Consider the following 26,012-nt stretch of genomic DNA (forward strand, 5'->3'; position numbering starts at 1 on the left):
TTTTATTTACGAACTGCAAACATTTGCTTTCGCAAACGGTATCAATTGTCTTGTGGGTAAGTAAACACTCCATAAAAATGTGGATTAACAGAAACTTTATTTTTTTACTAATAAATAAGTTATCAAAAATTAAGAATACTCTTTATGATCGAATTCCGGTTTGGGTTTGTCGGTGGTATTTTCCTCATTCGGACTTTTTGGCGGATTCCATTGCTTTGGTCTTGTTCTTGTTCCTTGGTATGACCTGTTGTACGGTTTATAGTTACTGTTATAGCCACCTCTATTATTTGGTCTATAATTATTCCTGTTATATTTATTTTTCTTCACATTGTCATCATTTTCATTATCACTAGCATCATCATCACCATCAAAGCCAAAGAGTTTTTTAATAAAACTCCATAAAGACGACATTGTTGTTGAGACTTTCTAGAAAGAAACACATCCGATGGCATAAAACTATATATTATAATTGATTTTGCTACTGATTATTGGTATTGAATTAATGTTAAACGTCGGTTATATCTCAACTCAACTAGGGTCTGGTATTTATCGTTAGGCCAACGTTAAGTGTCCGCATTTTTTAGAACGAATTAGTGTTTGAAACAATTTTATTTGTCTGCAGTCTCTTCATATTAAGTTTACGTCATATATAAATTATTACTGCTCTTTGGCAATTGGCATGTAATCAGTTTTAATTGAAATTTAATAGTAAAGTTATAACAAATATATAAACCTTACTTATGAAATAATATTAGTAAGAAATATTTAATTAAGATTTTCTAAAATAAAATATAAATATCGTAAATAAAATATAAATAGACTGTAGAGCCTTCTAAAAATGATGCATTAGTGAGAAAGTAACGTTGTTTGATTCCTAAGTTTCACAATATTTCTCAAGGAATATGATATCAGATATTATTAGATTAGATTAGTTTTATTCTAAGCATTATTGCTTTTTTGCGCCAAGTTCCAATGTAATTGATTAACATTTCTTCAAAATCCTATATAATATGTGAAAATTTATCATAAAATTATTAAAATCAAGCTTGTTATGGGTGATATCTATGACCTAAATTAACTAATGTAAAATTGATATAATTACAATTATGGAATTTAACTCAATTTGAATGTGTTAAGAAGACCGATCTCTATAAAACTCCAAACAATTTTCAAGACGTTTTATTATATATTTTATTATAGAAGTTTTATTGAATGAGGTTCATATTAAAACAAATTGTTGATACTATGTATGTTTCTATTTATCTTCGTAAGCTTGTATTTCTATAACTGTAACAATTGACTTATTTGTTGTTTGTTGTTGGCACAGCAGGCTGCTTGGGTTTCACTGGATCTTTAATAGTGGTTGGTGGATTTTGTTTTACAGCAGTGGGTGCCTTTGGCTTCGCTATAACAGGCGGCTTTTGATTTGTCGTGCTCGGTGCCTTTTGTTTTGATGGACCTGGGGTTAGAGATGGTACCGTACCAGGTGGAGGTTTGAAATTCGGTGAAAATGATTGCTTCAAGGGTCTTTTTTTGCGTGCAGCTTCCTCCTGTGCAGCTAATTTACTGAATGTTTCTAAGTCCATTTTCGGATGGCCGTTTCTTCCAGCATCCGCGTCATCGTCTTCAGGCTGTTCTATATCGAATTCGGGCATATTCGGATCGAACTTTTCAAGTTCCGGCTCTTCCTTTTCAGGCACGGGTTCTCTTATGAATGGGTCCTTGACTAAATCCCATAAAAACGCTAACATTTTTCTTGTCAACTAGAATTAAAGAATCGTGACTTTACTAAAGTAGCACCTAATGAAAAGTAGATATTTGCACTATTATATACATCGCTATTATTTATGCTTTTGTTACAAAACAAGAAGGTGTATATTTTATTTTATGTACAAGTTACGACGTTGATTTTCTATTTAAATGCACGTATTTTGAGTCCAATAATATTATATCTAGAATACATGAAATATGAGTCTTTTAAATTGAACATTTTTTAAATTAAACAGACATAGATGGGGTGGCGATATTGCCTTGCCCTAAATGTGATATAAAACACATTGTATAAATTGCTTATTGTAAAAACAATCAACAGACCAGTGCTAGATACATTTTTATAAAGGATGGACATGCGTGATCATTTGTCAGATAATTTGTTCTGCACTTAATTAAATAATATATATTAAACTTTAATTGTCAAGTTATATATAAAATCACCTCTGTTTAAAAGGCTCATTATTCATCTATAAATGTTTTGGAGTTGTTGTTTTAGAGATCGTCTTGTTATTATAATGTGATGCTTGAGTTATGAGGAAATAAAGTTTACCTTACTGTATACCTTACTGTTACTTGTTAATATTAGGTTGTTGCTAACAAATAAAATCAACCTGGAATTAAAGTCTCGACGGCATTGTAATTTTTTCATAGAAACAGGACTAAAATTCTTTTGATTCTCTGTGTGTAGGCATCGAAGATTCATATGAAAGATGTTCGGAAATTCTAAGAATATTTAATGCATATTTATTGTATAGTTATTTATCTGTATGATGTCGGAGGCTAAAAGTGATTTTAAGTGATTTTAAGAGTGAATTATAATTACGGTACCGCTTTATCGGTTCACGATAATATAAATTAGACCATCATGCCTAAAAGCAGTACAAATTGAAAATACTAATTGTTTCTGATTCTCCAAAATGTAAATTATTTGTCAAATATTTTAGGACTATAAATTAGTTTTATATTTATAAATTTATTTTTTGATATTTTTTATAATTTGAAGCGTAATATTGTGAAAAATCTTTTGCAATTTATTTTATTCAAAGTATTTTCCACTAATAGATCTTTTTTTGGCAAATTACCGATTCATCTCGAAGGAATGATATAACATTTGAAGCTACCTGCACGAAACTACCAGTTACTAGCACGTATCGGCCTATTTTTTGGTATCTTCATAAGAATTGAAGCGTTGATCAAGGAGGTCCGAAACATGCGGAAGAAGTAGTAATCAGAAGCAGCGAGATCTGGCGAATACAGCGGTAGCAATTCCCATTTTAATGTTTCCTAATATGTTTTCACTGTATTTGCAACATGTAGTCTAGCGTTTTCATGTTGAACAATAATATTGTTGTGTCTTTCCTCGTACTTGTTTCAATCACGTCTATTGTAGCGGATAGTGATATCCATTAATGAATTTCTCGAGTAATGAACGCTCCAGTACTCTAGAACGCTTTCTGTCTTCGGTGTTAAAATCATCACTTTTAAAAGATCGAAATCAGAATATACATGTTGTACTCAATAGAGTATGGCTGCCATAAGCCTCACATAGCATTCAAATTGAGGCGTAAAGTGAAACTTAAATAAATTATTATTGTTAACATTTTTAACGCATTGATAACATTTTTTTGTTCACTCTCCGATGAAATAACGTATACTAAAAAGTGAAACCTGTCAGTTTGGCTTCTACATGAAGGTTGAATTGATTGAATATGCAATACACCCTTTAAAATTAATTTATATGCCTGATATATGTATGCATATGAATTTTACACTAATCTCTTGGATTTTTTTCGGAATTTGAGTCCTCGGCATTGAGTTTATTGACTGGCTAGTGACCACCTTAAACAACACCTGAGAACATCTTAAAACACATCCATCCTTTACTGTTGATCTAGGAACAATTACAAACGTAAATTAACAGCCACCCGTCGGGATGGTCATCAAATTTACATCCCTTTGATTTTCGGATTTTTATACGAGTTAAAAATTATTTCGTGGAATATGATTGTCGAAGGGGTTACCAGATGGCGCTGTTAAGGTTCAGGTGCGCTCGGGGGGAGAGATGCAAGAACTATTTATAAATGTCTAGATTTGGAACAAGACAAAACAGAAATTTTAGCCGCTATCATCAATATATCGACCAAACATCTCTATTGCAGATATTTTGTGTTATATTTGGAGTGTTATTGATAATATTACAACCATTCATAAAACCATACAATGTAGCTAAATAAAACATGCGAGAGCTACCTCAATTACCACATAAACTATTAATATAATTTTCGATCTCATGAAGAAGTTGAAAAGTGGAGACCGACTGAATTGTGAAAAATAAGATAGAAGTTGAACGATACTTCAATTGATATGATTATTACAATAGTTTTTATTAACAGAAACATTAAACACTTTATGTAATTGATACGAAAGTCCGAATAGTCCAAATGAATGGAATAGCCTAAATATTAAAACAAAACCATGACTGGAGATAACAGGTGATTTAAGCCAAGCCACAAAATGAACGGATAAAGAAATATTTGTGTTTTGCGACTACAGTAAACACTTTTATCACTGCGCTTGAAATATTATTATTTACTTTACTTACCTTCTTTTCAAGCCGGTTAATTATTTGAATTTTTAGACAGAAAACCGCACAATACAGCACGAAAGACCTATACGCATAGAGTAAAACCAGGCAAATTAAATGAATCAGCTGAGTTATTCCTCAAGTTCAGAATCAAAAAATTACAGTGAGTTTCAAAATACAAGAATCTATAGGAAATATTCAATTACAAAAACTGGACAAAGGCTATTTCGGTCTAAATTTCTGATATATCAGCATGAACCTGAAGGAAGGGCTGTAGTAAAATATAAATATAGAAAATCATAGAAAATCAAGTCCAGCAGTTAGGTTTCGTACCAGTAAAACAAACAAGTATATAAATTGGTAAAGAACTATCAACTTAGCCAGAAAAATAAGAAGGAAAGTATCTAATACTTCAAAGAGACAAGAAAGATATCATCCACCTATCTGAATTATTAAAATCTAAGATTGAGAATGATGTACTTTATCATCAGGGACATTTATCTTCTATATTCTATATATAATTAGGACTAATGTAATGACTATCCATTTCTATCGTTAATTATATATGTTTTTTCCATACATTATGTCTTTCAGTAAAATGGCGGAGCAACATATATTGGTCATCAGAAGAACCAAAATTTCGACATTTTAACATTTCATCTTCGATAAGAATATAATCAAAAGTTCTATTAAAAAAATTCCGGTTTATAGAAGATAAAAAATAATTTTACCCTAAAATAATCTGCTCACCAACTTAAATAATATGACTATACATCTGGATTTTTTACCAGACGAAATTTATTTTACATTCTGATTTTTCTGAATTATTTAATAAATTAATTCCGTATGCCAAAAAATATATTTGGAAAACAATTTCCGTGGAAAATAAAAAAATGGTTACTCATGGCAAGATGATAATAAAAAATAGTTTTATGACCACAAAAGTTGATGGAAAAAGGTAAACGCTGAAATAATAATTGATTAGATTTTATCTAGTCATAATATTTATTAATAATTCATTGCAGATATATTGTATTTTATGCTGGAATCAGGAATTGTTAATAATACTTTCACTTTAGATGTTAGTTATTCACTTGAATGAATCTTTCTGAACATGATATCATTCAATGCTGCCAATTTTGAATACAGGGCGATGAGAGTGGACAACGAAAAGTGAGTATATAATTAATATATGATAACTGTAGTATAGCGTGTAAAAGATTTATGTGCACAGATATCTGTGTATTTGTTCAGAATATACATGAGCATTTGGTTAAAATGAGTCAGGAGAGAAAGAATAGTAACAGTTTTGCTGATATGGCAAATTCAAGGACAATGCAGTGATTAAATCTAGTTTTATCAGCAAAACAGGAAAACAGAATAAAAAATGTATACAGGTATTAACAGAACAAATTAAGAAGAAATGTGATAAAATGTCTTTACAAGGAAACACTGTACCGAGGTGCACAAAAACTAAGGGTAAAAGGTAAATATGCCCTCTGATGAAAGTAAAATATGTTATTTGGATATACAATTGTTAATTAGGTGAATTAGGCCTCTAGGAGATACAACTACAAACTCGCCTAGAACTCTACTGATAGGGTGGTATGCAAAAGAGTTCAATATAATGCAAAGTGGAGACCGATTGAATTGTGAAAAATAAGATAGAAGTTGAACGATCCTTCAATTGATATGATTATTACAATAGTTTTTATTAACAGAAACATTAAACACTTCATGTAGTTGATACAAAATTATAAGTCCGAATAGTCCAAATGAATGGAATAGCCTAAATATTAAAACAAAACAATGATTATAAAATTAAAATAGCCATTTACTGCAGATAACAGGGGATTTAAGCCAAGCCACAAAATGAACGGATGACGAAATATTTGTGTTTTGCGACTACAGTAAACACTTTTATTACTGTGCAATTAGGCCTCTAGGAGATACAACTATAAACGCGCCTAGAACTCTACTGATAGGTGGTATGGAAAAGAGTTCAATATAAATATAATCAAACCTGCAAAATATTATAACTGTGTATTCAATTGTAGTTTTAAGTCCTTCGATAATATATACATTAAATCTACTATAATGTCAAAATAAATTATAATCGATAATATTATTTTTGTTTAATTATATTATTTAGATTTGAATTTGGTTATTTGGCAATCTGTACTAAAGCTCAGAGTTCACACGATAACATTGTGACGTTTTGAGGTCACAAATTTAGATGACGTATATTCAAAACTTTTTTGGGTAGACTATATGAATTGCACAATTTAGTTTACTATGTTGTACGCCTTGTTTTGCGATGGTTAAAACAAGCGGTCGGTGAAATGTGTGAAAATTTCACCAATCCCAGAAATCTCAGAAAAATAAATCTCTTAGTCATCGATAGAGGGCAAATTGTTGAGGGTCGGTCAGCAGGAGGGTCTGTGATGGGAGCAGTTGAAAATTGTGATCTTTCACGGGTGACAGTATTCACAGTAATGATAGCATATACAAAACATGGTAAAACATTATTGGTAAAAAAGAATAATGTTAAGTAAACTAACAAGTTAACTGACAGAGACCGACGATCCTTAAAAAGGATTGTGACTAGACACCTACCGTGACAAAAGTAACAGCAAAACTCAACAGTCACTTGAGTAATACTGTTTCGATAAAACAATACGGTGGGGGCTCCAAAGAGCTAACATTTATTGAGTATGTGTTCGTGTAAATGTTCTGTAATATGTAAAAAAATGGGAGCAATACAACATCAAATGAACTATTCTGGAAGAACTTCCCGAAGTGGGATGAACATTTTAAAGTATATTTCATTTCTAAGGCAAATAAGTTTTATCTAATCCCCTATAATCATTTCGAATTATAAAATCCTGACAAGACTTGAGGTGAATGTATGGGTTTAGTACAATAAATGTAGACATTTTTGAAGGAGCCATTCTACATTTGTCTGTGCGAATGCAATAACGACGTCGCGAATATATTTTCAATATTTGATAATAAATAATAGTATAAACTATTTTGTATCATATTATAGACTTATCACATACTTGTTGCAGAAGTAGACTTTTATGAATATCAGTAATTTTATGAAATAAAAATACAGTAATTATGGGAGATCGTTATAGATTAAAATGTACACGTTCGATCTGATCACTAATCGGTTTTTACTAGTCGGTTTTTACACAAACAGAAATACAATTTTTTAACATAATAAGTCTCGGCAAAATCTAAAATTAATAGACAAAATAGGAAGTGAAATATTTGCTTCCGATTGACATCGTGTTTATTAACTAAAACTAGGCGACGTTTTATAATGGTTACCGCTTGCATCCCTGGACGGGAGTTCCTATCACTGCCGAGTGATTAATCGATAAGAACCCAGCTTTTTTTCTGGTAGTATAAGGCAGATAAAGATGGTCTTAAAGCCGGTGACCTTACTGAGATTATTTTGGCGTTAATAAATCTTAAAACTCAATTGATGATCACTCTTAAAGTTGCTTTATGAGTTGATTAAAATCTAGACTTCATTCAACTGAATATTGAGGCAAATATCCATCGTATCGGTTAAACGTGTGTCATATTTCAGATGTCTTTTATCACTGTATCTATCATCCTTCCAGTTTGTTTTATGTACAATTTCTCACCTTTATAGGAGATCTTGTCATGCAGTTGTTAAATATATGGTTCATGTGTATTCAAGAGCAGATTTTTAGTATTTGGAAAAGAAAAACAACAAATATAGAGCGTTGTATATATATATATATGTATATATTGTATATATATATAGATCTTTTGTTCCAAAGACATAAGTGGTGTTACGAATTCTATCCTGTCCCGAATCATAAGTGATTCGTAACAGGTTGTGGGCCCAGATCTCAGAGATTGGTATAAATGAGAAAAAGCAGGGGGCTGAGGATTGAGATATATATATTCACCAAAATGTTAGCCATATAAGATTTAATGAAGTGACTAACAAGTTACGATTTGAGAGATCACTTAATGACTATTGCTTGTTCACAAGAAATAGTAATTATTCGGTAATATCCAATGCTGATGCATTTATAAAACGACACGAAGAGCAAACAGCGGACTTAATGGAAAGTTTTTATGAAGTATAAGAGAAGTTGAATGCTTTCTTGGAATGGGAATAGAGAATATAGAAGAGAGATTAAAGATTCACCAAAAACGCATAATTTAACGACTGTTCGAGGAATTAAACAAGGAAGATAGCAACATCGATGGAAGCTATTAGAAAAGCCGCAAAAGGAATACTTGAAGACCCAAAAGACCATAGACTCTTAAAAGGCGATAGTGGACTTCAAGGTGGTACCGACTGAGGTAAAGACAAACCAGAAAATGTTTTAGTGGTATGGAATAAATTTATCCGAAGGCAAATATACATATGTAGGTCTGGCAGCCGAAGAACAAACTAAATAATTGGTATTATCGAGTGGACGGTGTTTTGGTGGCTATTTCTATGATTGTTCAAGGTTCTTTAAGTGTTCAAAAAGAGAATTATGTTAGTTAAGTTAATTGTTCATTACGTTAGCATATCGCATAATTGTGCAGACTTATTCAATTAAATCATTAAGTAAAATTAAATTTTCACCATGTAGAAATAGAATATTTCTAAGTTCAAATAAATCCTTATGTAGAATGTAACAGTTTTATTGTCGCAATTTAAATGTATTTTTATAATGATCTTTGTTTATATTGTTAATTAGGTTAGCTGTTAGGTACATTTAAATTGAGATAGGGTGTTAAATATATGATTCATGTATTTAACAAGATTAATTTCCTAGGATTTGGAAAAGAAGAAGAACAACAAGTAGAGGGGGTTGTAGTTTGTTTAGAATCTGTTCAAAATGGTATAAAAGACCAGCGATGTAAATAAAGCTTTACTTCTGTTCCAAAGTCATAAGTGTTGTTATTAGTTCAGTTCCCTCCCGAATCATAAGTGATTCGTAACACTTGTTACCTTTAGTGGAGCCCTTTTAACCTGATGGTTAGACAGCACTTTAAGGCTGTGTTTTTTTAGTGTCTTTCCATTGCGGTGTGTTGTTCACTCCCAAAAAGGGAGGAGGCTTTTTCGATTTTATATTCATTCGATAGTTTTTTAACAATAATAATAATTATTATTATTATAATTGCCATTTCACCATGCTTAAAAATTATCCGTCATAACTTTCTTTATTTATGAGGCTTCATTACATCTGGCGGCAAACATTGTTTAGTTTTTTTAATAAACACGGCTTGAGACTCCAAGTCGAAAATAAGAAGCGGTCTGAAAATAACCTAACTCTTTCTTATTTACTTAATTGTCAGGTTGTATTAGGTGCATAGTTAAATGGTTGTAAACGCTCTGCTGCATTAATCCTGTGACATAATTGAAAACTAGAACTTCAATTGTTAATACGTTTTTATTATAAAAATTACACTAAAGATTAATAGTTGCGTGTAAAGTTATTCATGTTTCCAAGTGGTCTCATAATATCTTGTGTCATAGGGAAATTTTTTTGTGTAGTTGGCAATCTTTCCATAAACCAGAAGTCGCTATCATTTAACAGAGTTTCGTCTGGATGGTTTAAATCGAATTTTTCCTCCTTCGGAGCTTTCACTTTCTTTTCTGGCTGTTCTTCTGGTTCAGGTTGCTCATTATCGAGAGCAAACGAGTCCACTAAAATTTCTGGTACTAACATATCAGGTTTAAATTCAAGAATGTTGTTGTTGCCTCTATTGAAAAATTGTTTGATATATTGCCATATAAAAGCCATCGTTCAAGCAAGTCTAAAAACAAATAACCATTGTGAGATAATTACATTAATATTGGTTTGATTTGATTGTAGCAAACTAGGATAGCGAACATTATAATAAAACTGAAACGATATCTAGTCATAACTTTATTGATTACATTTAACGGAACAACGACAGTTTGTGTTTTAATAACATTCAGTTCTTAGGAGCCTCTGAGTCGTCCGTCTTTGGTTGTTCAGTCTCAGAATTGTTTTTTGATTCGCTATGTCCTGCGTTACGACGGCGCCTCTCTTTAGCTTTAGCTTCGGATCTCATTTTATGATTTTTTTCATCCTCTTCAACTGCTTTCCAAATATCGGAATCGATTTTACTGGTGAGGAAGTCGAAAATATTCGACATGTTTTCAACGTTTCTACAAATAAATACTTGTGAATCAGTCAGTAATAATAGAGGGAATTTTATAGTTAATGGTACGAACACTGTTCAATTCGCGACATCTAACGGATATTTTTAGAACTTCAGTGTTGGTGCAAGCCTTTTGGATCGCCTCAATGTATACACTGTCCAGACAGGCGGGCTTATTTTTTAGTAAGTAGTAAGTCACACGATCCCAAGTCACCAAAATAATTAGGTCAGTGATTGGTCAAAATATTAGATCCGAACCTCGACCAATAATATGGCATCTATTCTGGGTAACCAAGCGATCGACAATTCCATGAAAAAACACAGTGTTGTCTTTATGAATTAGTCCATTTATATTGCAGAAACTACTTGACTTGTTCCTCTGGTTAGGCTGATGTTGATCATTCTGCCTATTAATATATGGTTTCTGATTTTTACCACCGATCACAATATTGTTTACAAAATTTCAGTCCCGCTTGACCGCTTCAACCTTGAATTATGTTTTGTTCTTTGTTGTTCGTAAATTAGCAAACAACATTTTTAGCAGTTTTAATTTTTCTTTTAAAATGTGATAAACTAATGGTTAGGAAATATTCAGTTTCGCATCCATTTGTTCTATTTGGATTATATGGTTTACTTTATGAATTCATTTATTACTATTAAACATATAACATCCATAAACTTATTCTTCTTCTTCTGATTTTTGAGTGTCATTTCGTAAGTTGTAGTCCAAAAATCTTCTTCAATTAAAAATTATATAATAATAATAATAATAATAATAATGAAGAATACAGTTTGTTTTGGCAATTTGTTTTTAACCCACAACATTTGTTTTCTCAATTTCTTGTAAAACTAAGAAGAAAAAGAAAAACAAATGTTTCGGTAAAAATGCATATCATATATTTTAATTATTCCGACAGTCATTTTACGGAGTGTTAGTGAATGATGTGTCTCTTCAATTCCTGTAATCATTAATAAATAATGCTACTAGCTACTTGGCATTATTGTCATTTTCAGTTTTCGAAGGAAATTATTTTTGGTAATTACCATTAAATTGTTTACCAACACACCAGTTTTGGTTTATTAACAAGTTTTCAACAATTGACCAGGTCCATAAAATAACAGATATAATTGAAAAAGCCTATGAAGGTAAAAAGGTAACAAAAGCGTTAAGATAAGTATGGGATATTAAGGTTTAGCTTCAGGAGCTACAGGAAATGTAACAGAAACAATACACTGAACTGTTAAAAAAGGAAGACGAATCAACAATAAAATAAGCTAAAAAACGTTTACTACACATGTGACACATGTGATATACCGAAAATGAAAAATATCACGGTGGCTACATTTCCTGATGAACTGGCATTCTTGCTTGTTTCGGAGGCAATAGCGAAGAAACCATATGGAAATTACAATATAATATAAATTATGTATATATAACCTGGAATCTCGAATAAGATCCAAACCTGGAAAATAAAAATCAACGACAGTAAAAGTGTATATTTACAGTTCACTTATAATCAGATCGTACAAGCGCTAATAACATTACGTATTAATTATTACTAGTGTTGGGAACTATCGACTGAAATTGACTATCGACCGTTTAGTAATTGATTACTTTTTACTATCGACTGTTTCAGTCGCTATTTTTGGTCCGACTGATTTTGTTAATATTTACTATCGACTGTTTCAGTCGTACTTTTAGTTACTAATTTTGGTTCTACTTGTTTCATTGGATTGATTTTTAACGTTCTTGGCTCGGTCGTCCTAGCCGCAACCTTGACAAAATTGTACCCAAATTATGCTTACGTAGATTTATATGTAATATATGTAGTTTTATGATTTTTTTGGTGGTTTGCTTGTAAATAACAATATATTGTATATTAATTTTATAGTATTTTGTTAATTTTTTTTTAAATTGTTAATATAATAGGGTAAAAAGATTAAAATTGTAAATGATAAATAGTAAAATACTTTTGACTGGTTTTATGGCAACAATAGATAATGTTTGGATTACTCTCTCGATTTTTGTTAAAAATATTTCCGTGCAATAATAAATAATGTATTTATATTATTTCATTCAGATTATTTTTAATTATGTCATGGATTAGTTTATTTTCTATGACTGGGTATATGTTTAATTTTTATATAGTATTTATGGTTATTGTACATTTTTAGTTTTTAGGTTTTGTTTAAGTTCTATTGCATATATATTACTTAAAAATAGCAATTAACACATTAAAATACAATAAAATACATTTGTGGGGCATTATTCCATTCCATAGAAAAATTCCATTCCTTTTTATAGATCCACAGAACATTCAAATATAAAAGTAATTCTACTTCATTTAAAATTAAATTATAAATTGCATGTTAGGTATTATTATTATAATAGTATTCAGTAATTATTTTTTCCTTTTCTTTTTTAAAGTTAGTTCTTGAAGCAATTTATACGAATTGGAAAAAAAACAGTCGAACCGTGCATTTGACTGAAAATATTAATTACTATTTTCAGTCGCTCTTGACTTTGTCGTTTTTGACTATCGACTGTTTCGACTATTTTGCGACCATCGACTGTTTCGACTGTTTTCAGTCGATAGTTCCCAACGATACTTATTACCATATATATACCATATATACCATATATCCTTATCTCGGAATGAATATCGATGCAAAACTTTGCTGGAAGAAATATGTTAATGTATTGAAATCTATATGGAACACAGAACAAAGTCCTGATGAGTACTGTGGGTGCACTCAGATACTACAGGACTGATTACTTAAAACGAGACCATATCAGATACCGGCTGATAGAGAGACAATTAATATTTTAATATCAGTATCGAGGTATTATAACTCTTGGATAACACCAGTACAGGACACAAACACAAAAGAATCAAACTATTGGATTGTGTAAGGCGAAAAACAACAGTGTTATTACATAAACATACACCAGAGATTGAGATTGGGCCGATGGGTCCTTCTAGATATATACCTAGATTTAAGTTATCGTAAAACCAAATTGTAGGTTAGTCGTCAACGATTAATAACAATATAATAAATGAATGAAAAAAGAAATGACATTATTATCGCAGAATGTTGTGTTCATAAATGTGCGATTATCTTTAATAACTTATTCATTATTCAATATTTACGTTCCAATAATATTATTGATAACAAGTCAATAAATGGCCCATCTTACATATAATGAATAATTCTGAAACAGTATTATATAATTTCTTCATTGAGATGTTGTTGTTCCTTGTAAAAATACGTTTTTCTTCGAACAGAAACCGGATCGGTCAAGACGCCTCTGAAACGAACAATGAACGCCTTAGTAGCGGCCAGTCCGCGTATTTTCCAGACTTGTTCCCCCTCAATTTCGATGTAATTGTCTCATTCAAAGTAGCGTTACTCCAAACGTTCAGTTTACGAGCCCGAGACCGTGTGTTATGTGTTTCGTCTTGGACTTTCACTTTTTATAAATAAATCCGACGTGTCGATTGTTTCAAGTGCAGTCGGAAGGAGTATTACTTGTTGAAGACGTCTTCCACTGGGCGACGAAACTGACACAATTTTAAAGGTATGTACCGTTAAAGGTTTTTGGTTCTATTGCGGTTTAAGTACTTCAATTCAGTTTAAATAAAATTCGAATGTTTCAAAAGTATTAAATTTTGCTTGCATAAACATTCATATGAATGTATGGTTTTGTTATATATTATGTGAAAAGACTAACCTGCTATTGTTTATTGAATAACATACATATCCTTGTAAAATGATATACTTTATTATAATTGTTTGGTCCGCAAGAATACAACAGTTCTTTTGCTGACATATCTTTGCTAGACAACTTGTTTACTTATGCGTTTTAAAAAGTTCTTAGGCGGCTACGGAATTCGATTTACTTATTGTCTATCGATCAAACAAGAGAATTGATTTGGTTTTGATGGTGACACATTTGTCAGGGTATTGTTTTTTGAAAGTCACCATTAAATCAAGGCAAATAACTGACACTTAAGATTACATACGACGCTAGGATTAAGATCAATGATATATAAATTTAAAAAACGAGTATAATGTCGGATATTTAGCTTAATTAATATATTCAACATAATTACATACAGTATTTCAATTGTTTCGTCGAAAATAACAAGGATTGATGTTAACAAATTTAATTTAAATATAAATATAACTTGATTCGTTATTGAAAACAGTATTAAATAATAATTTAATTTATATCCATGCGGGTTTCAAGAAGTTTTTTCTCAAGCAAATCAATTATGATGAAAAAAATAAATTGATCAGAATTTTGTTTTGGATAGTCGTAACGGTTTAAACGACTTAATTTCGTCTCGTACGTCTCGCTGTATTATTTTGACATGTTAAAAACGTAATAAATTTGTTTTAATTCACTCAAGGACGGGACCTTCCAATTACGGCCTTAACTACTTCTTTGTGCCGGTTACAAAACAGCCGAAAATTAAAGCTTATCATACTATAATTTTATTTTTCGCGAGCTCTTGATAATGATCAAGACGGGCCAGACCAAAAGTACGGTGCCGAGTAGGATTGGATTTGGTTAATTTTTTCCGCCTTTATAATTTGCGACACTTAGTATTGAGGACGATAAGAATACGGCCAAGGCTGTATAATTGTTTCTTTATTCTTTCGAGGGAATCTAAACTCATTAAAATGCTGGTGCGGTATTGGCACGACGGCATATTCCATTAGAAACCGTTGTACTAGAATATCAGGTGAGGTATTTAATTTTAAAGATTTCAATATTTCATGTCATGGTTTCTTTAATTGTAAATAAACAAAGTCTATAAGCGGAAGGGTGATACCATGGAATAATAGTAAGATAATCTCTATAAATTTGTAATAATTTTTTGTTTTTCCATTAACCTGATAGCAGATTCATTCACAAAACAAGTGTACTTAGACAAAATAGTTAGAGGGAGTGATGCCTGATGAGTTATTTCTTTAACTCAATCAAATTCATTGAACTATATTATATTTAATCAATGAAAAAATAGTTTTTTGTTTTATTTAAAATCACCTGACACACATATCAGTTATTGTCTACAACTATTATACTATAATATTTCCTTCATATTATATTTAAAATCCATATCTAAAACCTAAACATATTTTAAATTTAATGGATATACTCCCAACTCAGCATACTTTTAAAAAAGGGCATTGTTTTCACATATCATATATCATATATTAGTTCAAAGGGTTTTTTTCTCTTCAACCTTCATACTTCCACCCATATAAGTCCATTGTTGTTAAGCAGTTGTAGAACATGAACGTTTTGACATCTTGCAATCTTTCTTGATGGTTTTCGAAAACTGCTTTGCTTCAGAACTGCTCTCATTTCTAATGTACTAACATTAGAGCGTTAATGATGAGCCGAAGAACTTCGTCTTGGTAATTTTGGACCATGTTAATGATAGATTTCTTTCCGTAACCCCATAATTGTACATCGTAAGTTCACAGTGATTTCAAGATTTGGTTGTATAATAACAGTTTATTGTGAAGTGTTACTTCAGATTGTCTTTCAAGCAACTACCACATTTTTTGATCCTCATACAAAAAATTCTGAATTCTGCTCTATATTTGACATGCTCTTTCCACTATAACTTGGATTTAAAATACCAATAATTCGGTTTTATTTTATATCAATTATTTTAACCGTCTTAGTTACAATACAATTCGCTATTTTTGTATTTTATTGGATGTACTAATTTCGTCAGTTTTTAACAGATCATTAAACAACAATATGTCCTTCTGATCTTACTAATATATGATGAATTTTGATAGTGATTATAGAGTTTTTTGCGTAAGATTATAAGAATATACCCATTTATCACATTGAGTCATATTTATATATATTTCAATGTAAGAATAATTTAATATTTTATTATAGAAATAAAATTTGAATTTGCTTTTGAAATATGTTTACTGTCAGATTTGGAGATCTATTCAAATTGGATTCAAATACGATATTCTTTGCATTAGGTTTCAATAAACAATAATGGTTTTCAGCAACATTTAATATTTCAATATTTTTTTATAGATATTAGATGTAAACATATTATAAAGCCTTTTAAAGGTGGGAAAGTAATAATGCTTGATAAATATCGATAACGCATTTATTCGTAGCTTTTACACAATTCTGTTTGATGAATTCGTCCATAAAATTTAACTTTTAATTTTAGTGCTCAAATTTGTTATTGCAGACTGTTGGCATTAATTATTTATTTTATTACAAAAAAAACATTGTATTATTTTAAACTTTTTGGTAGAAAACATCTAAACTTTAGTGAAAGACAAAGCGTTAGGTGTTGAAAAGTAATTTTATAAAAATAAGAATAATATGACGTATTCAATATTATTATTTAGATACGGCCGACAGTAGAGAAAACCATCGAATAATTTATATCAAACAATAAAAAATAGTTATCATAATAAATTTTTACTCAACTATATGTGTCATAACATTTATAAATTTTAGGAATAGTTAAACATATATTGGATAGTATAAATAAAGAAAAAAAAATGTCTAAATTCAATATAAAAATCACTGAAACACTGAAAAACTGTTTTCGAAATACTGTCTAAAAATTACAATAGGAAATGAAGCTTTGTGTCGGATATTACTGAGAATTTTAAATACAAAAATATGGCCTAAGAAGGTCTCGAATACATGAAGGTCTACCAAACCCAAACCAACTATTGTTTGTTGTAGGTTAATATTATGTAGAGAAATTATTAATAATTTGTTCTACTAAATCATTACTGGGTTTTTAGAATGATAATATCAAATCGTATATTGGCGAACTTTAAAATGTACTAAAACATATCTCTTGTATATAAGTATATACCTGGATTCTTATTTATAATGGGGAAACAGTAGTTACTAATATAAAAGAAAATAATTCTAAATTTACATTTTTTTGTATTTTAAGCTAGCAAATGGCATTTAGTCCTCTAAAATAAAATCTCATTATATTTGTATATCTAAGATTTATATACTTTTTTAATATAAGATTGGGGCAAAAGAGATTTTGGTAGAATCTATAGAACGTTTTTAAACGTATGAAGATAGCCTCATTCCTGTACTCAATCTAACGTTATCCTTTTTGGAATATTTTGATGTTTAATTCACGCATTGGTTTTCTCGTTTCTTTTGTCATATAAATGTCGACGTAATATTGGCACGAATTTAGACATAACATTGTTAGGAATCATCTAAATAAGATTGTCTACCAAAAGAAGCTCAATAATTGTGATCCACATGAATTGATAGTAGAAAATATAATGGACTGAGTACTAATTTACTTTATTATTATCTGTAGTAATTTACTTTTGATTGTCTACTTCAATCACATTAATTGTTAACAGTTACAAAGTCGAATTGAATGATTTAGACAGGTTTATGATTAACAGTTATTTACTAATCCCGCTGATTTAAAATCACCCTACATGGATATATATATATATATATATATATATATATATATATATATATATCAAAAGCAAAATAACTTTTTCCACTACCTATTATTTAAATACCTTTGTAGTATATATTTCAAAAAGGACATAAATATATGTTACAATATATAAAATGTATAAAATGTTACGAAACCTAAACAATGTTCTTTACGTCATGTCAGCAGTATTTTAACATGAATTTAAATTAATTATAATAAATTTGCACATGCCTTTATGTTGTATTATAAATCTGATTTAAAATTAATTCATTTAAAGCGTAATTCAATGAGAATCAATCATTTAGACTTCAAACCAGTTTCAATAAGTGAAATTCATGGTCAATTCTTGTGGTAGAGGGTATTAATAATTGATATTATTGAACAATGACCTGTGAGATTAAAAAGACGTTTTTAATTTTCTGAGGCAGCTGAAGACATCTGGATGGCTTGGTGTTAAACATAATATAGAAAATAATATAACATTTGATTAGGAACAAGTTTTATTTGAACACACTGTTGAATTAATTTTTAGTTGGAAAAATTACCAAACGTTATAAAATGTTCTGTGTTATGCTAATTTTAAACTAATCATTAATAAAATTGGGTGAATGAATATAAAGGTTACTTATTCAGTATTCAGTTTATACAGTCCTTTCAAGGTGACTGCTTGTTTTAGTAACAATTAGAAATACAGTCATTGTACAAATAAATGACCTAAAATTGTATGTTTATCTACTTTTTTGTAAATGCCTTTCTGAGAACTATTTGCTAATATTGGAAGAACAAGAAACCGGTACTATAATCGTTTTTCCTTGAATTTTTTATCACCAAAGTTTCTCCGATTTTACCATTAAGTTTAGTCTCCGCCTGTCGTTTTATGGTCTAGCATAAAAAATTGTGAAACAATATATAAACAGTAAAATCGCTTATAACAACGTATCGAATGTGTCATAACTTATTCCGTTTACAGATGTCACCCATCGCTTTTTTGGTCGTTATTCTCGCGCTGTTGGTCGTTTGCCAATGCGAAACCACGAGGGCGCCTATTTCCGATGACGCCTTAGAGAAAACGCTGAGCGATAAACGATACCTTCAAAGACAATTGAAATGTGCCTTGGGAGAAGCCCCCTGTGATCCAGTAGGCCGGAGAATAAAGAGTAAGTTTTTAATTATTATAGTGAAAAATACACATATCTCCGATTAAAAAACAGTAAGATTTAAACAAGCCGAACAAGAAAGACAGAATCAAACAACAAAATTATTTCGTTGTTTACGTGCAGCTCTATTGTATTATTGTTTATTGCCATAATTTTCACACAACACTGGTTTTTCAAATTTTATCAAAAACGTACGTACTTGTACGTATTCTGATCATTTTTCGCTTTAAACAGACATTTATTAAGAAATATTGGTGCAATATATAAGATAATCAAGATATTTTACATCGTTTTATATACATTTTTCTCAAATTTTTTACATCATTTTAGTACCTATTAAGGTACTATCAAACCTTGATAATCATCGTTATAATAAAATGGTTATTATTTAGTTATGTTACTCTCTGTTACTGATATTTTATCAAGAGCACCTCGCTCAATTTATTCTATTATTATAATTTATAACAGTTTCATTACATTACACCTTTATGCTGTTAAACTATCTGAGGTTTTCTTGAGAGTTCGAGCAGGCTTTTCGTGTAATAAGTCTTGGAATTCATTGTCTTCGAACTTTTCTGACCCTCCAGGCTCTTTGATACTGACTTCAAAATCACCATTTTGAACTCATTGATATCAAAACACTATAATCCGTTTATTTCGCATACGCTATATTTGCTTCATTTGGACTCTCAACTCAAGAAAAAACCGAAGTTGGTATAAATGTATTCAATAAATTCCAGGAAATAACCCTTTGCGTTTTAAATTAAAATTCAAATTATATTTTGATTGTATTATTGAATTGATTGTATATATTATAAAAAAAAATCACCAGATTCCTATATTAGCAACGCATGGTAAATAACATAGTTCTTTGAATAAATAACAAATATTTACATTGTATATTTTTTCTGATATGAATTATATTTTTAGTTTTAATAATATTTATTTTCAATTTGGTTCACGGTCCGATTCTTTGAATATTTTTAAATTTTTCTGGTCGATATTTGTAATTTATATCACGAAAAACTCCTAAGTTGAACACCAACCGGAGTGAATTAGGACAGTTTTTAGTGATAGATGCTTTAAGCAAAAGATATGAATATATTCAGATAAATGGTTAGCACCACATCCAAGCAAAATAAGATTCTTGGTCTGAAAAATACATTTTTGCTGAAAAAAATCGTTTCTCATTTATCTTCTTCCTTTCTATATTCGGAAAAAATATAAGTATTTTTTTATCAGTTTTAATATCGATATTTTCTAAACAAACCTATGATGCAAAAGTCATTTTTTTCTGAATGAACTTCGGCAATTTCCAGGTATTTTGATCGCTTGATTTGAGTTTAAATAAAACGACACACCACTTATATACTTTAAAATCCATAATGAATGCTACTATGGTCATCATCCCAATTGTCAAGTGTTAATATTTTTGAGTATCTTTATTTCCGGTTTAAAGGAACTATATGAATATGTGGTAAAAGAAGCCAAAAACAATGCTCTCTGAAGTTATCGAAAAGAATACAGTATTACTTATCGGCTATTTTTGAAACGGAATATAAACGTCAACATTATTGGAATTAAATATTAAAATATACGCATTATGTGACAATGTAGTAGCTCGACATTATCAAGATAATGAATTGATATTTGGATTGATCCGTTGTACTCACAAGATCTGCCTCCAGGGAATTATTGTTTGTTCGTAAACCTCGAAAAATGTTAGGAAAACTAAGTTAAAGTGTTAAAGTGTATTGTATTGAAAGTATTATATTTACTAAAAAATATCATTTGAAGGACTATTAAGATGATGTAAAAGTTAATATATAACGTAAATTGATCTATATAAGAAATATAAATTTAAATTCGGATCTAATTTTACTTCTTTGAACAATTATTGTATCACTTAGGTTCGATATAATCGAGATATCCCGACAAATAAATACAAGAATATGATAAATGATCAAATATCAAATAAAATATACAATCTAATTAACGTTGAAAACTGTTCAATTTGCAACTATGTTCAATTCAAACACTTGGAACAAAATATTTGTTATTTATTTGCAGTATTTGATTTAGTTTCTATTGAACAGTCCTCGTACACCAGAGTTATATAGTAGCATGCAATTAGAATGAATAGTGGTACTTACAATTTGCACTAGTATACAGACAATAGTTCAAGACGGTTTAATCGAAAAGTGATCGACCTGAAATTTAAATAATCTTTTTGTCTGAACCGTATGTAAATAAAAATCTGACGAAATTTATATTAACATAATAACGATTAATGTTTGTGGTGTTCTTGGTATATTTATTAAATATTTTTTGTGGTATTCGAAAATTTAATGGACGAATGTTGATAGAAGGAATATAAAAGTAATTATTGAGTGAAAGTAGTCTGAATATAATTACTCGTTTTGAAAAATGTCGCTTAGTGAGAGAGAAAGTTAAAAACAGTATTTTTGTTCGAGTAAAGTATAGTTTTGACGTCAGTGTTATCCCTTATATTTTAACCCAATTTGCAGATAATTTCTTTGAAATAAAATTATGTACTGTAAAAAACATGAAATATTATAGATTTGCACTATAACTTTAGCTTTATTGACTCGCACATCGATTCAAGTGTATTGAATTCAAAATCAAGAATTTCAGATTGTTTAACATTCAAGATCTATCTCATGATTGTCGTTGTTTCATCAATAATATTTATACTGGCGAAAATTGTTTAATATTTTTTACAACCTTGGTGGTGAATTAGAACCTTATAAATGGTGAAACTAATACTGCAAATTTAAAAACGATTTAATATTAAAACACTTGGTTTGATATTTTAGAACTTGTATTTTTATTACCGTTGTATTTATTTAATTCTTGAATTTCTCATATTTTTCATAGTTTTTCAGTAGGGTTTAAAATTGTCTTTTACGGCGCCAAAAGACAAGTTGTCTTTAATAAATCGGTGTATTTCAAACTGCTATCATCAATTCATAGCAAGTGTTCCGAGAGAGTGGATAATTTTCAATCAGTATGCTGCTGTCAGTGCTTCAGGACTTCGCATATTATTCACCACATCATTGTTGATTATGTCTTTCTGGATTTGTTCCTCAACAGTGCCTAGGTTGTCATATTTCAACAGACTAATTTTATTTCTAGTATTTTGGAGGGAAACTTTATGTGCTACTTCAATCAATTGTCAATGCTTTGGTCTTTTTTTCATTAATTCTTACAATCATTAATTGCAATATAGCTTGGTCGTGTTCAATCATACTTCTTTTCACTAGTCATAACTCATATTCTCTGTTTTTTCTTAAATTAGGGATATCTTGATGTTGATCATATCAACCTCTATTGAAGTTTTTGGAATTTAATTTTTGATATCAACAGTAGACAAGAAAATAATTTTTAATGAGTATCTTCTGGTTAGTTTATCAGTGGGCAGTGGTTATGAGTTGTTTTCCTAGAAATTCCAGGTTCCAGGAAAACATAAAAAAGCATTCATAAAATTGCTTTGTTCGATAACAAATTGAAGAATGAATTAATTAAAAGAAATAAAGCGAAATAAAGAAGGTAGAAAGCTGTATGTTTTTAGAAGCGAAAATACATTAAAATGGTAATTTTCATGTATTTTGAATGAAACATGAAAACACTACATGAAAATTGGCAAGGCTAGTTCATCGGCTAATATGTAAAGACTAAAGCAAGGCGAAAAAAATCATTTATATAACATAATGCTCGGGAAAAGGTAATTCATCGCATATAAGTCGCACATCTCCATTAATGTTTAATTAATGAAGCCATACTAGATATACAATACAACAGTCCATAGAATATTCTAGATGTAAATGAAGAATTGACTGAGTTCAAATTTATTGCCCTTTGAAAATGGAAATTCCACAAGGTCATCCTATTTTTTTTTCTGAAAATATGCTACATTTTCGATATATCATGTGTTGTTTATAGTGATGAGCGCTTAAATGAACGTCAGAATTGTGTCAGAATTGATCGAATTTATGTTTCTGAATCGCTGTTAAACGAAGAAAATGGAGCTAATTTGGTATGAATCATTACGGGTATTGAAAAGTAGATCACGTTCGACAATTATGTGAGAAAAAGATCATTGCTGTAGTCCGGGAAACACACATCAATTACACTAAAGCGCACATTGATGCTACGGAAGGGGATGTCAGTTGTTAAGTGGGATAGGGAATAGGATATAGGAAGGAATTATTCATCATGAGCTATTGGAAGCTGGTAATGACTTCCATTGCGACACTACAAGTTGGATTGGCTGAGAAATTTTCAAGATGAAAACGGTACATACATTATAGACAGAATTTGGAATTTGTATTTATAAATTTTCCTTGAAAAACATGAAAAAGGAAACGAAATTAGTTTTCTCAAACTAAACTCTAAATCTTCCTCGACTCATTATACGAGTATTAAAGTACGCGTTGTTTCAACATCCAGCATATTCTTCAGATTTAGTTGGCTCGATGCACACGTCAAGAATGTTTTCACATGGCGAAAAATAGCTACTAAAGAGTGGTATTTTGGAGGTGATATGGTCCATAAATCGAGGATCATGGAATATGTGCATTTTTTTTTGAGATGTTATACTGTAAAACTATTTCTTTATAATCTTCACAACTATATCAATTTGTTCGTTGCTGATTTCAACATTGTTCGTTTAATTTTCGCGAAATTATCTTAGAACACCTTAGCATTTGACATATATTTTATTATTGTAAATATAAATCATTTTTTTCTCGATAATAAGCCAGTCGGTTGAAATATGTACAAGTTTTAATATTTCTTTGAATGTTTTTCAACAAAATATATTGCAAGGGAAAGTTGTTCACTGCATTAGCTGAATATTTTTTACACGATTTCTCAACATCTCCATAATTTATATGTTTACCCAACGCCTACTATGAAGAAATTTTATTTGCATGATGTTAGTAGTTAAAACATAATTACATTAATTATTTTAATTACTGATGAAATGTATACAAAATATATCACCTGTTTTAGTTCAATCGTTTCTAAGCTAGAATAGTAGTAGCTCATAAGATAAGAAATAACGAATGCATATATATTTATATATATTGTTGAGTTGTTGGAGAGAGAACACTGTTGTAAATAAAATACAGTTTATTTTATCTCTTCTTTGAGTAAATTAATATGCAAAGATGAGTTGTTTATTTAAATTATTAATAAAACTTATATACATTTAAAGATATTAAATCGGTACATTATGGTGAAAAAAATTATGCATTAGATGGAACTCACTTACTAAATTGTATGCCTGGTTTTGTAGAACTGACACACAGGAATTGCATTGTTTTGGAGTCTTGATTACTTATCAATATTTCTTTTCATTTTCGAGATTTTTATTAATTCTGGTCTTCTGGTTAAATTCTTCAGTAATTCTTTCTTGTCAATTCTCGTAATTATTTAGTACTTCTGTTACATTTCCTTATCAATTCTTTCCTGTGAATACTTGTTATTATTTAATAATTCTGATACATTTTCATATCAATTCTTTCTTCTTAATTCTGTCTAATTCTGATGTTCTTCTTAGTTCCAAATCTTTAGTCACTTATTTCTTCAATGCTTCAGTAATTCTTTCTTGTCAATTCTTGTAATTATTTAGTAATTCTGCTACATTTTCTTTATAATTCGTTCTTCTTAATTCTGCCTAATTCTGATGTTCTTTTTAGTTACAGATCATTAGTCAATTCTGATTCATTTTCTTATCAATTTTCTTAACAATTCTGATTCTCGTTGTCGATGCACCGTGTTTTATCGCTGAAGCTCCTCCCTCGGGACTTGGTAGTGGTGAACAAGGCTGGTCCAAGAAACCCTTTTCTGTACCCCGATTCGTTCAGAACCGGAGTGGGAAATATTCTTCCATTTAGGAACTTCTCACGACGATAGAACATGTGCGTTTCGGATTCTTAAGCAATTCTCGAACAATCCACGATTTCGGGCCTTCTTTAAAGTTTATGCTTATAGGCGCCATTAGGAGTCCTCTGCCAGGTCTAACTTCTGACACGTTTTGTCTAGCCACGATATTTGAACCTTCCTTATCCGAAACTCTCCACAACGAACCGATGGGATATTCTTTTTATTTGATACGTGTGTTCTGTTTACCTGGTGCCTTTCTTGGTTGGCTTAGTTTCACATTCGATACAATGTGAAAGTTTTATATTGTCTTAAGTCACAATTCATTTGCCATGCCATAAATACTACGAAAATCAGTTACATGGTCTAATAAGTTAAACCTCTACATACAAACAGAAAATAATATTACAATTTTCTTAAATTCAAATTTAAACCACTTAATTAAATATAAATTTCATGCAGTTTATTACTATAATAAATATAATAATTATCTTTTGTAGGTATTGCACCATTAGTTTTACGAGGATCCTGCCCACAATGTACTGATAAGGAACAGAAACAAATCAAGAAAGTTCTGGCTTACGTTCAAGTCAATTACCCGAAAGAATGGAACAAAATGCTGCAGCAATATGCTTCGGGCTAAGTCATTTAAAAAATTACCTCAGTAAACCTATTCCTCTTTTCAATTTGGTTCCATAACTTATTTAAAAATGTATTTTCAAAAGAAAAATTGAAGCCTTAAAAATCAATTGCGTGTGTCATAAGTATTCTAGATCATTGAAATTATGATTCTCTCTGATGCTGGACCTAAAATAAATTGTTAAGACTTAATTTTATATTCTAGAGTAAGTAAATATAGTATAATATATTTATGAATAAAATGTGTACATTTATTATATCGAGTTTTTGTTAATTATAATT

At 30.1% G+C, this 26,012-nt stretch overlaps 2 protein-coding genes across 3 annotated transcripts; one reads left to right on the top strand and one right to left on the bottom strand.

Moving 5' to 3' along the window:
* Positions 1-1,234: 1,234 nt before the first annotated feature.
* Positions 1,235-21,386, bottom strand: LOC143196435 (uncharacterized). Its single transcript, XM_076404108.1, has 2 exons — positions 21,338-21,386; positions 1,235-1,763 (listed from the first exon to the last, which is right to left on the bottom strand). Exon 2 carries the CDS (start codon positions 1,749-1,751, stop codon positions 1,302-1,304), a length of 450 nt encoding a protein of 149 aa, XP_076260223.1. The 5' UTR covers positions 1,752-1,763; positions 21,338-21,386; the 3' UTR covers positions 1,235-1,301.
* Csp1 (chemosensory protein 1) lies at positions 13,967-25,985 on the top strand. 2 transcript variants are annotated; one of them, XM_076404111.1, is made up of 3 exons: positions 13,967-14,111; positions 18,998-19,184; positions 25,592-25,985. In XM_076404111.1, the coding sequence occupies exons 2-3, from the start codon at positions 18,998-19,000 to the stop codon at positions 25,732-25,734; spliced, it is 330 nt and encodes a 109-aa protein (XP_076260226.1). In that variant the 5' UTR covers positions 13,967-14,111; the 3' UTR covers positions 25,735-25,985. The 2 variants fall into 2 exon arrangements, with proteins under 2 accessions (XP_076260226.1, XP_076260224.1); XM_076404109.1 differs by lacking the exon at positions 13,967-14,111 and having other exon boundaries at positions 18,956-19,184.
* Positions 25,986-26,012: the final 27 nt, after the last annotated feature.

Source organism: Rhynchophorus ferrugineus, unplaced genomic scaffold (assembly GCF_030347505.1).
Source record: "Rhynchophorus ferrugineus isolate W39M unplaced genomic scaffold, kcgeb_rfMv2 rfM4, whole genome shotgun sequence".
Lineage (NCBI taxonomy): Eukaryota > Metazoa > Arthropoda > Insecta > Coleoptera > Curculionidae > Rhynchophorus > Rhynchophorus ferrugineus.